This window comes from Condylura cristata, unplaced genomic scaffold, assembly GCF_000260355.1.
Source record: "Condylura cristata isolate star-nosed mole 26May11 unplaced genomic scaffold, ConCri1.0 scaffold00005, whole genome shotgun sequence".
In the NCBI taxonomy this organism is placed as follows: Eukaryota; Metazoa; Chordata; class Mammalia; order Eulipotyphla; family Talpidae; genus Condylura; species Condylura cristata.
Window position 1 is genome coordinate 54,002,240 of NW_004567106.1, and position 15,288 is coordinate 54,017,527.

Here is a 15,288-nt window from a genome sequence, read left to right on the forward strand (position 1 = left end):
AGTGAGGTAAGCTTCTATGAATCTATGATCTTATTCACATTTTACAATTTTTTTTTAAAGATTTATTTATTTGTGCATACAGAACTGGGATACAGGCCAGAGGCTCAGGGGAGGCAAGAGGCTTCACCAGAGACAGAGTGGGGAGCAGAACAGGCAGATGGATGAAATACACTACTGAGGGGAGCAGCGGGCGGGTCAGGAGAGGTCTGCCACACCATGTGGTCACCTCCGGGGCAGGTGGGAATCGAACTCATACGGAAGTGGCTTTAGCTTCTCAGTACTGTGCTTTAACCCACTGCGCCACCAGGGAGGGCCCACATTTTACAATTTTTATAAAAAAACCTGGTGCTTAAAAGTTCAGTGAACTGAACTTTTATAAAAGTACTAATAAATAAAAGTGATTTATTTCCTTTTTATATATTTAATTCTTTGCTGCTAATTTAATACTAAAATTGCTATTAATGAATAGTAATCTTTAATATTAATATAACCAACATTTTAATTGCTGCTAATATTAATTGATACTGGCATAAAATGAAAATAAAACTGCTAAGAAAGTAATATCTGCTTTTATATAAAATACTTTTAATGATGTACACTTGGGAGAAATAAATTTATTTTTAAATGTACATTAGGGTAGAAAAGCAATCTTCCTTAAAACCAATTCATTTATAAGCAGTTGAGAAATATACAAGTGGCAAACATTTGTTATTAAGAGGACTTTGACAGGAAATATATCCTATTATAAAACTTATTCTATTCAGCTTTATGGATAGGACTTTTGAGACATATACTAGCAAAAGAAAACAAAAAACCCAACCGATCAAAATAGAAAAAGCAGTTATTTTCCAAACAATTTCAATATAAATACCCACTTGAAAAGAATATTTACTTTTAAACAAAATCACAGTGCTTTCCCTGGAAAACTTTATATAAGCTTTTTTTGTGTATGCAAGTATATAACAACCAAGTATCAGGGAGCCCCCTCAGTCAAAAGGTCTCATTGAGAGAAAATTAAAAATTAAAAAACACTCTAACGTTATTTTAACTTGCTACCCTCTTAATTTATAATTAAAACTCAGACCACTTTTTCCATAAGGAACATTCAACATAAGTGGAAACCAGACAGTCAGATTTGCTTATCTTGGAAAATTAATACAACCTGAGATTCACCTCCCCTCAAAAAAAAAAAGAAAAGCTACTTCTAAATACAACATACTTTCCCAGATATTTTAAAACACAGTACCTTTTGACTACTATCTACATGCTATATAACCAACACTTTTAATAAACAAAAAGTTTGATTAAAGGCCTGAATTCACCAGATGATAAATGATAAACTCCAGTCTCCACCCTGTCAAAGACTAAACTCTGCAAGCTTTCAGTGCTAAGGATCTCCATGTCAGTTGTTTATTTTTCTTTTCCTGGTGATTGGAGGTTTAAAAATATTATATTACTTATAGTTAGTAAATAAGAGAATTCCAGTGCCAAATATTTGTACAAGATAATGGAACAGCAGACATTCTGTTAAGAATCCACTGGGACTCAACTACTCACAATCCACAAACACTTGCTGCTTAAGACATACGAGCACACAAAGCCTGTTTCAGCCTCATCATAAAACGATGTCACAACAGAAACAGGCTTCATACTCTCTGAAGCCCATTTATTCACCACGATTCAGGTCTCAATACAAACTTTTTCAAAGAAAAGGCAACATGAAATTACTTTTCTCTTAAGTACCATAAATGCAATGAGGGCAGTGTAATTTAGGGAAAATTTAGAAATATAACTAGTTTTTCATGTAATATAATCTTGTAATTCCTGGGCTCATGCAGAAAGTCAGGCCACGGTAAGAAAGTATAGCATACATTCTGGTCCTTTGTTCATGCTTACACTGGAATAAATGTACAATAATTTCTGGGGTAAAGGCCAGAGGTACAGAGGGTGAGAAGTTTCACCAGAAACAGAGTGAGGAGCAGAACAGGCAGAGGGGATGGGTGGAGAGGGGAGCAGTGGGGGGTCAGGAGAGGTCTGCCACACCATATGGGTCACCTCCCTGGCTGGGGATGGAACTTGTGCTGCAGTGGCTGCAATAACGTCATATTGCTGCGCCTTAACCCCTTGCACCACCAGGGAGGGCCCACAAGAATATCTTTTAAGATGTTTCTTAATTGAATCATTTTCCCAATTTTATTTAGGCAAGTAATTGCCTACCTATACTTTATCAAAGATGATAGTGACATTCAAATGAGTACATATGGGCTGCATGTGTTGTTCAACAATTAGACAGAGAATGTGTTATGTTAGGATCTGAGGGACTGAGCCAAAGATTTGGAGTTTCCAGGGTCAATGATCTATATCCATGAGAGGTAAAGGATTAAGGGTGAGGCAATAAAATAGCTGGACACGCTGGACAGGGCACCACATAATGGTTTCTGCTGCTTTGTAAGCTGGGTCAGCTCAAGTCTGCATGTTCAGCCCTCTCTATATAGATTTAGTGTTACTGGTCTCTGAAGAAGCCTCTCTACCTCTTATTGGGCCAGAACCCCCAAAGGAAAGGGCAAAGAGGAAGGAGCCTTAGAAATAGCCTAAGCAACACAGCCAAGAGAATTCCAGACTCAGGAAAAACACATGTGTATAATGACAATCATTAAATTCTGACCAAAATTGCCTACAAATCAGTATTTAGTCTGATAGAAGAAACAGTTTGAATGAAATAGCATAAATTTAGAAGGATTTGAAAGAAATGCCCCTTTGTGACAACAAATACTTGAATAATAACAATATTGAAGAGTAGAGGTCTCAAAGACCTGCTTTTATAAAGAGACCCACGCTGACGTGAAGGGGGTATATCCATTATCTGCAGGCTCATTGGCGGGTAAGTGAAATGTTCAGGCGTCTGTAGCTACCACCTGCGGCCTTGAGAGCAGCGGGCGGCTTGGGCGTGTGGGCTTGGAGTGCGCATGCCCTATGGCGGACACGTGACGTCCAGCGTGCGGAAGTGGGCACATCTGAGCCTGGAGCTGGAGGCTTGAAGGGCGGCGTCTCTCGGACGACAGAACAGCTATGGCAAGATGGCTACAGAAGAGCCGCAAGAGGACAAATGACTACAGAGAGGTAAGACTACGAGATAATGCCAGAGAGGCACTAAGAGAGAGAGAAAGACTCGTGGGCGCTGCAAGGCTGGTTGCCTGCGTACCTCCCAGTGCCCCCATGCATGACCTGAGCTTTCCGGTCTCATTGCCTGCCCACTCTGCGCCTGGGTGGTGGACTCATGCACCCAACATGCCTCAAGTGTTGTTCCCAAACAGCAGAGCTATACCAAACCACGCTCTGATATTGGTCAACGGTTTAGCAACTGTTTTTCCTTTTTTTTTCCTTCCCTGAGGCTTTTGTTGCAACATTCTAGGGAGCTACTGTTCTAACTCCTCCACAGGAATCCTTCAGGCTGGTTTGGTGTCCCAAAGATCCCCCTTCACCCTGCAACCTGGTGCCTTCTTAACCTAAATGACTTCATTTTTGCACTTAACTTACACTGAACGAATTCAGATAAATGAAACTTACTTATAATGTACATCTAGAAAATACTCTGAAACGCTAGACAGACTTCCCACCTGAATATCCTTATTCTTTCATCAGCAAAAGTCCATTGTTAAAATAAAGCATGTCTTCCATTATCTCTTCTGTCATTGAAAAGGGTTCGCTAGATGCAAAGCCCCCTTGGTCTGAGGGACAAGACCAGGTAGCTATTTTCTCCCAAGCATATGAGAAAAGTCCTAGAAACTACCAAGCACAGGCTAATGCAGTAAGATAGATCAACGACATCCTTCATCAGCTCACAAAACATCACATTACAGAGTGTGTGGGCATGAATTACAGGCTTTCCAAAATCTGCCCATGGTCACACAGCAGTTCTCAGTCCTGCTCATCTGGAACACCCCAGCCCTATGACACAAATCTTTCTCCGACACACCCTGGGCTGCCAGTCTTTTCACAACTGCTCCCTCCACAACTATCAGTTCCTAACCCCCTGTTCAAGAGTCAACTGGAACTTGCTCTCCAAGCAAGGGCCTTTCCATGGAGTTTTGCCTACTGGGCCCAGGATTCTACTATGCTTAGTTCTCCCCCATCTGGCATATCCAAACACTTCTTCATGGCTATTAAAAGTTTTCAATAGAGCACCAGGAGTTCTTATAAAGTACTATAAACAATATGGAGGCCTCTTTAAGTTTTTTTAAAAAGATTTATTTTTATTCATTTATACAAGAAGTGGGGTACAGGGGGGTGAATGGATTCACCAGAGACAGAATGGGGAACAGAACAGGCAGATCTAGTGAATTTCACTGTTGAGGAGAGCAAAAGGTAAAAGAGAGGTCTGCCCTGCAATTTGGGTCAGCTCCTTGGATGGGGATTGAACTCATGCTGTAGTGGCTGGCAACAGCTTTATTATCTAGCTGAGATGTTAGCCCCTGTGCCACTTGGAAGGCCCTAAGTTATTTTAAATATATAAGGCAAACTTCTCATTGTCTCCTAAAAGTTATGTCATTCTGTCAACTCAGATTTTCAAGCCCTGCACAGAACTTGAAATTTTAAAAGTTTAAATGTTTAAGAGAAGAAACACTGAAAAAAATCCACAAACTGAATTAGAAATGGTCTTTCACAGACAAATATCTAATTCTCTTCTTAAAAGCAATGTTTTTAAATGTCTTCATAGTCACTTTGAGGAAATCATTAGCTTGTAAATTCTGAAGTTTTAAAGCTATTACTATTATTATGGTAATTTCAGGAAAATTTAAAATATTTTTTTTTCAGAATAATTCAAATGTATTGTTAAAAGGAATACTGAGGCAACTACAGTGTTTATACATTTCAAATAAAATTCCTATTAGTGTGTTTATCCTCTTAATCCAAACACATAACCAGGACCTGTTAATCACCTCTTTATCTGAAAAACAGGGTAGGGGCTCTCCCCGGGGGTGAAGCTTAAGCCACTTCCCCATGAGTTCTATCCCCGCCTGCCCTGAAGATGGTTCACATGGTGAGGCAGACCTGTCCTGGCCCGCTCACTGCTCCTCTCAGCAGTGTACTTTGTAGATCTGCCTGTTCTGCACCCCACTCTGTCTCTGGTGAATCCTCTCACCCTCCGCATCTCTGGCCTGTACCCCGGTTCTGTATGCATAAATAAATAAGTCTTTAAAAAAAAAACAGGGTAGGTTTTAGTATTTTCATGGAAAAAGCCTAATTTTATTTCATAAGCTCTAGTTTAGTCATCAGTTTCACTAGATACCATACATAAAGACAATATTAAACATCACTTAAATGTTTATCGTAAAGCTGCTTTCCACATTGGCTTAAATGACTTAATTATCTTTCACATGTGCTGTTGACTTGTTTTAATTCTCTGAGTCACCTGACCACTGTATGATTTTAAATGAATCTCTAGTGTTTTGTGTTTGCCAAAGGAAGTCAATAATTCAATAATGTGGAGGGAGATGAGAAAGCAAAACATAGCATGTTAGGGAGGATTATGAGTGTCTTGGCGGTGGCCATGGGGTGGTGACGCAGACCTGAAGATGGGGATCCTAGACCTCTGAATTATGAACAGTGCTATATGCTACTGTAACCTCAAGACAAACACACTCTCACACACACTACAACATTGCAAAAATTGCTCAGTTCACCTCAAGGTGGCATTTTCTGAAACTGTGACCAATGTTCCCAGCTGGGACAAGCCTTCCAATAACATGCTCTGGCAGAGAAATAGCTCAGAACCCTGCAGAGTAAGGACTCCAAATCAATGCATATACATTTTTATGGCTTGTATTGAGGCAAAGTTACCTCAAATGTAAGTATTACAGAATTATATGTAACAGAATTTAAAGGGCTTACTGTGCTATGATACTATGCAACTAAATTATGCAAAGGTCAGAAATAGAAAAGCAAAAAAGCCCAATGAACACTCATGACTGTGTCACAAAGACCCCACACCAAGGCCATGCAAATCACACAAAGAGCCTGTGTTCTGGTCTCTGACACAAAATGTAACTTTTAAAGACTCCTCCATATATCTTTTATGGGATAGATTTAGAAGCAGTAAAACCATCATCACTTACGAAACAGAAGTGGCCATGAGGCTCTTGAACATGGACTCTTTCACCCATGAACCCAAAGTGTATGAACTGAGCCTCTAGATCTAGAAATGCCTAAATCATTCTTTGCTTGAGCCATCTCTGCACTGACAATTACACTATAAAACTACAGGTTTTAAGGAATTTTAGTTAATACATCAAAATAAAACATGCATTGAAGAGATGTTTCTAATGCATGAAAAAAAACCTGTATTTTTTGAATAATGTCTCATGCCCTGGTGTTAATAGAAACATTGCTCTCCTGTCCAATTCTTTATCCTTAAGTCATCTCAGCAGTTGTCTGCTTTCTGCTGCCCTTCTCCAGTCCCCAATGTATTAGTTGAGACCCTTTTCCTGGCTTCCAAAGACTATAATGCTTCTCAGTGCTTACAACCAAAATGTCATTGTATCCCACACTGGAAATACCCAGTGACCCCTACCACTCAGGAGATAGCCTCAGACTCTCCTACCGAGACCTTTCTAACTATGCACTGACACCATAACCATATTGAATTTCTAGGTTTTTCCTTCACTGGCCATGGTGTCCTCCTCCAAATCTTTGCACACACTCTTCATATTGCTCTAAGTCCTCTTCCCTCCCCTTCTCCATCAGAAAGCCACACGTTTTCAATATCCAGCTAAATAAGACTCTCTAGTGAAACCTGACAGAAGATTCCACTTACCTTTCATCCTGTGTCCCCATAGTAATTTATTGATAACTTTAATATGTTTGCTTTGTTATTTTCTTTTATATTCTGGAGACATTCATTTTTAGATCTCAAGTGTCTCTCATAGACTGGGTACCCAATATATGCTCAAGGCTGGAAAAGGGAAAAGTAGGGAATACAAAGGGAAGAAGGAAAAACAGCAGAAACGGATGGATTCTTTGATGACAGGAGAAAACCAGGGTTGAATTTTTACAATTCCTATTATAATAAAGACTTCAAAGTTTACATTTTTAAAAGTTAAGTGGCTACTCAGTGTCTTGGAATTATAAATGAAGCATAGCTGATTCTCACCGCAATAATGGCAGTAACTAATTCAGTGTATTCTGATAGCGGTGCGGCACAGTGAAACATGCCTGCTTTGGCACAGACAGCACTTGAATACTAATGAGAGCACCTACCCGCTGTGAATCTTTGGGCCTTCTGCCTTTCCTTCACATGTACTGTAAGTCTAACCATATTTTGCTATAAACATTTTCTGAGATAACAAAGGTAAAACACTGGGCAGATGCCAAACGTGGGGTCAACAATATGCTGGACCTTGATAGAAAAATAAAATTGTTGGGTTATCAATCAAATTATAAACAGGAAATCATCAAGATATTCCAGCTAATAGTTTAATTTGAACTTAGTCACTTATAGCTAGCTACATACTTAAACAATTGATCACTATATAAGAGAAGACCATATACAGAGGGCCTGTAGAAAAATATTTAAAGATATTCTATTTTTGCATTATTATTTTATACCCAAAGAACTGAGGATGGTAAAATCCTCATGACCCTTGATTTCTAGTAGAAAGTCATCCAGATCTCATTCAATTGCTGTGTATTTTAAGAAAACTTAAAAATGTTTCCACAATTTCTTTAGCCATATGCAAATTCTCTGGAATAATAAAATTGGAAAAAGAAGAAAGCCCCCCCTCTACACACAAGGTTGGGGTCTTAAACACACGAGGCGCCACCTGCACGATCTGGCCGCTGTTTGACCAGGGGTTTGCTGGCGTTCAGGGTGCATGAGCTTCACCCTCTGACAAATGACAATCTCAGACGGTGACATTCGGCTGTTGTGGATATTGTAAACATGTCTGTTCAATCTGTTTACATTCCCCCTGAGCTGGCACAGCTTTCCTAATGCCTATGTTAATAACAAGGTAGAATTGCAATAACAAATGAATTTCATTTAGTCTACAGCTAAAAGCCTTGGAAAGTACCCATCTAAGGCTGAAAACCAATTTCCACTTAGCTTTAATTTCTCTTTTAAAGAGAAAAGGAAATTCTGCTACTGAAATTACTTTGAAAGTCATGACATAGTCAAGCTTATTTTCTTAGTCATTTTTGGCTTGTTTTCTCAAGGTAATTAGAATTTAATTATTCCTAATCTCTTCATGAAAATATATAAAAGTTGCTGTTCTATGACAGTTTCATATTTATGAAGAACATATCCAGTCATAGTAGAGTTACCAGATTGAACCAATAAAAATGCAGGCCATTCATCTACATTTGAGTTTCAGATAAATAATGAATAATGTTTAAGTCCCTCTACTTCATTAGCAGGATGGAATCACTCATACGAAAATACTCATTTTTTTCTCTGAGACACCAATTTGGCACATACTTATACTAAAAGCATACCTATTATTTATCTGTAAAGGATGGCCTACCTCCCACCACACACCTATGATCCTATATTTGGGAAACTTAAGTTAGGGTCTTTTAAGATCTTGAATCTATAATTCAATATAAGGGTCAAATCCATAATCAAGGTTTACCAAAAATATTTTCCTGCCAGTAGCCTCTTAGTCTGTGCAGTTGTGGGTTTTTGTTTGTTTGTTTGTTTTTTGTAGCGGGGGTGGGGGTCGGTGGTAGTGGTGGTTAGAGGAAGGGACAGAGTGGGCAGGTTGGTTATAAAGGTAAGTTTTGAGGTTCTGTCCCTTTTCCTTGATCCGTCTGATGAACAATGGCATTCTGACATTTGTTTGAGCAGCATCCTAGCCCAGCTGCCTACTCTTTATTAATTATTCAAAAGATTTGGAAGCTCTCAGTGATACCTGTTATTTAAAAAATAACTTCCTTCTGCTAAGCTGGGGTTTTATAGGTATTAAAAGTGAAGCAGTGGCCTTGCAAATATTTGTCAAAGATCTAACATCAGATCACATTCTGCAGTAGCTCTCCTACCTCTTACAAGCTGTTCCCCCTGTTGTCTAAATCTAACAGGAAGGCTTCTCCCTTAACACTGACTCACTTGACCACCTTCCAGGCAACTACTTCTCCCTAAGAGGAACATTCTTCTCGTCTCCCTCCATTATTCAATTTAATAAGATGTATTAAAACAATAGGCATGGTGAATAGTTCACATTATGAAGTTCTTTAGTGTGAGCCGGTTATTAAAAAAGGGAATTTATAATAAGGGCAATGCATTAGACTTTGCAAGTTGAGGAGTCTGTTGGTGATATCGGTAAAGGCCCAGTAAATGGCTTGGCAGTCAGAAGCACTGAGTTGTAACTCCAAATTATGTACCAAGCTGAGTGACCTTGGGTATGTTACTGAACCTCTAAAACGTTTAATGACCTATTTTAGGTGACTACTGTTGGTTTTAAAATAAAAGATTGCAGGTAAAATGTTTTATACCAAGTGAGATAAATTTATAAGCGCGTAGAAAAGGAGCAATTATATACTAAAATAATTAAGTTGCTACAAATATATTGTTGCATCTAGACTAGCATGGTGTGATAGCAAATCCTTCATTTACCAGCTATGCAAATTTAGGAAATCACCTAGCCTCATTTTCTTACCTGCATTATGGGACTAATAACCATAACTATCTCACTAGAATTGTGGAGAGAAAAAAAACTGATTAATTTGGGTAAAACTCTTCATATAAAAAAAATTCATGTGAAGAGTGTTGTAAGCACCTGACTTTTAATTTTCATCACCATGTTTGTCATTGTTATTCCAGGAGGCAGGATTTCATCAAGACAAGTCTTAATGGTCTTGTAGTATTCAAACAAAGTATTGAAAAGAAATTCCTAGCCCAGGGGACAACAAGAATAAGAGCAGAGAAGAAAGGAGCAGGAAAAGTTTGTTTAGGGGTCAGAAAAGTAAGTTTGACTGGACAATAATGAATAGACTAGAAAGCTAAACATGGCAGATGGAGGCTTGAGTATTGAAGAACTTGATGAAAGATGGAGTTGTCTCTAGTCCTTCACTGCCCAACAGAGTCTTTCAAGCTTTCAGAATAGAGTAATGTGATTAGATTAACCTAGTGGTGCTGGTTTAAAGAAATTAAAACAGAAAACAGAGGCAGGACATTAGGAGACTCTGCACAGTTTCAGCAAGCAACAAGAAAGGAGAGTCAGAACCTGGGCTTTTCAAATAAGAATACAAAAGAGGAGACATATAGGCTGGTTTAACCAGACCTACAGAACTCGGCAACTGTTTAGAGGAGGCGGCTATGGGAGGGAGCCAGAGAGGGAATTGCCTGAGCAGCAGATCAGATAAAGATTGGTAATCGGAAATTGAGATCATGTGTCATGGGAAAAGCGGTGCTGGGTCTAGACAAGAGTGAGACCGATGCACTTGCTAAGAGACAACAGAGAACCCAATGGGAGTGGAGAATAAGTTGCCACAGGCTGTCAATGAAAGCAGTAATCAAGATATAGATGGTAGCTGTGGACAGAGCGAACAGCAGTGCATAAAACGGTGCTTTGTGGAAGCAATGAGCAAAGGAGGATGATATGATAAAGACAGTATCATCTGTGCTCTAGGCCCCTAGCAGAGCCCCTTGGGGCTGACCTTGATGCTCTTCCTCTGGTCTCAGAGCACTGGAGTTAAGATGATCGGAAGCCTCATCAGAAAGTAGTGTGTTTATCATACCACTGTTCTGATGGCAAAATCTAGTAGCATCTATAGTCTAAATAGGTATTTAAAGAACAAATGAATGAACAAACAAGCCACCGGCTCTTGGAATCTCAGAGCTCTGTATCATCTTGCCTCATAAGGTTCTTTCCAACTTAACAAACTAGCTTCTCACTGAAACCCATTAGTTGCTCTTTGCTAACTTCTTTTACTAGCATTTAAGAACCTGATGAAAACCATCAATGGTTCTCACATGTGTTCTTCAAAGCCTTTGAGGTCCCATGAAATATGCTCTCCTGCCCAAGGCCACCCCATGCTCTAGTGCCAGTGACACTTATGTGAGCTGGAGTGAGGCAGAGCTGTTAAAATTAAATTGGTTGTGGATACTGGACATCATTCTGTAAGGCTGAGATTTTTTTTAAAGCTGAAAACACTTTACCCTTTAAACTACAAGTTTCATTTAAAGGAAGCTCATTGTTTATATTTCAGTTATTGTCCAAATAGCTTACCTTGCAACCTAAGAGCTAATCCCTTCCTCCATTCACCGTCTCACCGTAAACCAAAGTGGAGACAAGTTAGGAACTAGGCATGGGGCCCTTCCTTCTCTGACTGTAGTTTATTTTCTACAGCGTTTCTGTTTTCCAATCATCGACCTGAGGTTATCCTCCAAGAAGCTCAGGAACACATTAACACAGGTGGTTCCTGAGAAAGCCAAAGCTTTAGTTCAGGCTCACACTATGATTCTGTTTAATTGACTTGGGATGGAAGCCAGTCAAGCACTGGTGTGCTGGAGCTGGTTCCTGAGAGCCAATTTGTGCTCATCCTTCCCCAACTTTGCATTCAATGATAGCACAGAGATAGTATAAAACCAACCACGCAGGCAGGATTTACCCCCTTAGAAATCCTCAAATGCTACAAGTCAGGGTTTTTAACCACCCAGAGAGCCAGCATATCACAACCACGTTCAAATATTTTTTTAAGGTTCCCAGCAAGAAGTGAATGCATGGCTGGCATTGAGAACTGCTGCAAATAAAGGAATAGACTAAATGAATTCATTTTGATAGGAATGTGATAGGTCTGAAATTACATGTTAGCAGCTTCACTTCCTGGGACCACAAACATGCAAATATTGTATGTACTCAATGCACTTCAAAAAATAAGCCCAAAGACCCTATATAAGTCCTATTTTTTAAAATGATTTATTTACTGATGCATACAGAAATGGGGTACAGCCACAGGTGTGGGTGGTGAGAGGATTCACTAGAGACAGAGTGGGGAGCAAAACAGGTGGATTCACTGAAGTACACTGCTGAGGGGAGCAGTGGGCGAGACGAGAGGTCTGCTGTACCATGTGGGTCACCTCTGGGATGGAACTTGCACTGAAGCAGTCACGGCTTGGCTTAGCTTCGCTTCGCAGTGCAGTGCTCCAACCTACTATGCCACCAGGGAGGGCCCATAAGTCCTACTTTTAACGGACTCAAATGTTTATTAAAAGAGTTTGTTATTTTGGAATTAAAAGTCCAATCATGCTATTTTAGAATCATATAATTTGAATACTGAAGGGGATTTAAGACAATCTAGTCTAAATATATCAAGAGTTAAACACACACACACACACACACACACATACCAAGATGATAGAAACAGGCACATGACATCCACCATCTACCAACTAATATCAAGCAGTGTTAGGGCTACCTTATCCCCTAAATTTCCATGTGGATTTATGTGGCAAGTATATTTTTTAAAGGAACAAAAGAAACAGTTACAGAATAATTTCTTGATAGTCCTAAGGGGAGTAACCTTGTCATAGGTCCACCATAAAAGAAAGGATTCAAAGTTTCAAACGATCATGTCAACACATGACCCAGGTAAAAAGAATGTTAACAGTGCATGGATTTCCATACCTCCTCATTTGACTATAGCAAACATTTGTATTGAGTTCATCTCTGTGAAAAGAACGCTTCCCTTCTCACAGGAAGGTGAACAACTACCACAGATTAGATTCCTCAGCACGTCATCTTAGGTACTAAATGAAAAAAATCCTACATTCCAGGTTGCCCTTTGTCACCAAAGTAAGGAGAAGACATAAACACCATACCCATGCAAGAAGCAATAGATTTCTTTTCACTGTTCCACAATATCCTAGCATGCCCACAATGATGAGGAAGCAGCAAACAGCAATCATGACCGGATGAACCACAGGAAAGTAAGTCAGGATGACAGCCTCCTCTACCCTGTAAGAAGAAAATTGTGTCATTTATAAATAAAATATAGTCCAAATGCACCCAGGACATAGTACAAGGAGCAACTGTGGTTTGTGTTAATAATCCTTTCAGTCAACATACCTCAAAGTTGATGACTATATTGCTTTTTCAAAATCACTAATTTGCTCACTTGTTTTATTCTTGTATAAAGGTGGTTTAGTTTCCTCTGCAATGGTAGCATTTCTACCTCAACTCATTTAAAATATATAAGGTAGGTGTCCTCCATAAAAAGTCAATTTATTGAGTCCTCCCTGGTGGCGCAGTGGGTCAAAGCACAGCACTAAGAAGCTAAAGCCACTTCTGCATGAGTTCGATTCCCGCCTGCCCCAGAGGTGACCACATGGCGTGATAGACCTCTCCTGACCCGCCCGCTGCTCCCTTCAGTGGTGTACTTCCTCGATCTACCTGTTCTGCTCCCCACTCTGTCTCTGGTGAAGCCTCTTGCTGCTTCTGAGGCCTCTGGCCTGTACCCCAGTTCTGTATGTACAAATAAATAAATCTTTAAAAAAAAAAAGTCAATTTATCATTAGCTTTGAAGTCTCAGCCTGAGGAAACCACACGGACCTTTTGCTATTTCCCAGCTAACAAGAATCTCCTTCTCTTTCTCTGATCTAAGATCCCGTGTTCTGTGCTTTTGTTTTCCCTGACAGCTGGTCCTTCATAAGAATGTGAAGACTACTATGTAAAGGAAAATTGGTCCATATTAAAAGAAAGAGGGAAAAAGATAGATTTTGCTAGAAAACTGAAAAAGTCATTAATCAGACTGTGAGAAATAAAGATAACAAAAACTTACCATTACCATACATACTAAGTGCTTACTAAGCACCATTATGTTAAAGACTTTACAAAGAATTTTTCTTTCTTTCTCTTTTTTAAAGATTTATTTTTTTTATTCATACAGAACTGGGGTACAGGCCAGAGATGCGGAGGGCGAGAGGATTCACCAGGGACAGAGTGGGGAGCAGAACAGGCAGATCAACCAAGTACACTGCTGAGGGGAGCAGCGGGCGGGTCAGGAGAGGTCTGCTGCGCCATATGGGTCAGTTCCCTGACTGGGGATTGAACTTATGCTGCAGTGGCTTCTGAGAGCTTCAGTGTAGTGCTTTAATCTGCTGCACCACTAGAGAAAGCCTTCTCAGTAGTGGTGAGTATAAACTACAATATCTGTGAATAAACTGTTTATCTCAGAGAAATTAAGTAATTTGCTCCTTGTGAGGTTAATGGACCGACCCCTGAAATGGGAGAAGAAAATTACTTTTAGGGGAGGTTTGACTTTCATTAGGTCAGAAATATGAAGGTAAGAAGTTGGCAGGGACTTTCTGATGGAAGAGTATTTATGCTGTTTTTTATTCACAAATATGGCATGGCCGAAACAGTCAGGATAGGGATGGACCTACCAATCACAGAAGTGTTCTCTATCGGCCCTCCCTGGTGGTACAGTGAGTTAAAGCACAGCACTATGAAGCTATCTGCAGCCACTGCAGCACAAGTTCAAACCCTGGCCAGGGAGGTGACCCACATGACACAGCAGACCTCTCCTGATCCATCCCTGGTTCCCTCAGCAGTTATTTCAGTCAGTCTGCCTGTTCTGCTTCTCATTCTGTCTCTGGTAAATCTTCTCATCCCCCACATCTCTGGCCTGTACCCCAGTTCTTGTATGTATAAATAAATAAATCTTAAAAAAAAAAATCTAGTACCTGTGGCACAATTTAATAAGAAAACACCAGTGCCTGCCACAAAGTTGTCACTCATGGGCAGAATCAACTTTCCAAGTGATGATGGAAGAGCCCAGCCATCTAAACAGCTAGAGGCAAAGTTACTCAGAAATTAGCATATGAGGAAAACTGAGTTGAGGAATCAATCATTAATTATAAAGCCTACCTTGTTTCCGCAGTTAAAGTCAGAACATTATTTAAGTAGTCCCTCATCCAAGCTGAAATTGCCAGCACACTGATTGACATTAGCTGTGGGGGGAAAACATACAAACTGGTTACTGAGGATTTATGCAACATTCCTTACCAGATTAATGTTTTTGAAAACGAAGAACTTTCATTACATAACCATTGTTTTTCCTAACTATCATTTGCCACCTGTTGAATATTACTATACATATCTGCAATTATGTTTTGTGATCCTGTCATAGCCACAAAATAGAAAGTCACCCCGGAGGATACAGCAAGTTGAGCTCTTAAATGGCCAATTCCAGGTTCAGGATAGAAATTGCACAAGGTGAGAAAGCCACAGAACAGTTACATTATCAAGCACACAAAATATGCCTAAAACACAGTCACATTTAAAAGCAAGCAAG

At 39.7% G+C, this 15,288-nt stretch overlaps 1 protein-coding gene across 1 annotated transcript in view; it reads right to left on the minus strand.

Annotated features, from left to right (window-relative positions):
• TSPAN12 (tetraspanin 12) overlaps positions 1 to 15,288 on the minus strand; it is a 66,085-nt gene that overhangs the window by 36,201 nt on the left and 14,596 nt on the right. The window contains exons 3-4 of the mRNA XM_004676976.2: positions 14,862 to 14,944; positions 12,815 to 12,950 (exon numbers count right to left, since the gene is read on the minus strand). Coding sequence (XP_004677033.1) covers positions 12,815 to 12,950; positions 14,862 to 14,944 — 219 coding nt within the window. The remainder of the gene's footprint in view (positions 1 to 12,814; positions 12,951 to 14,861; positions 14,945 to 15,288) is intronic.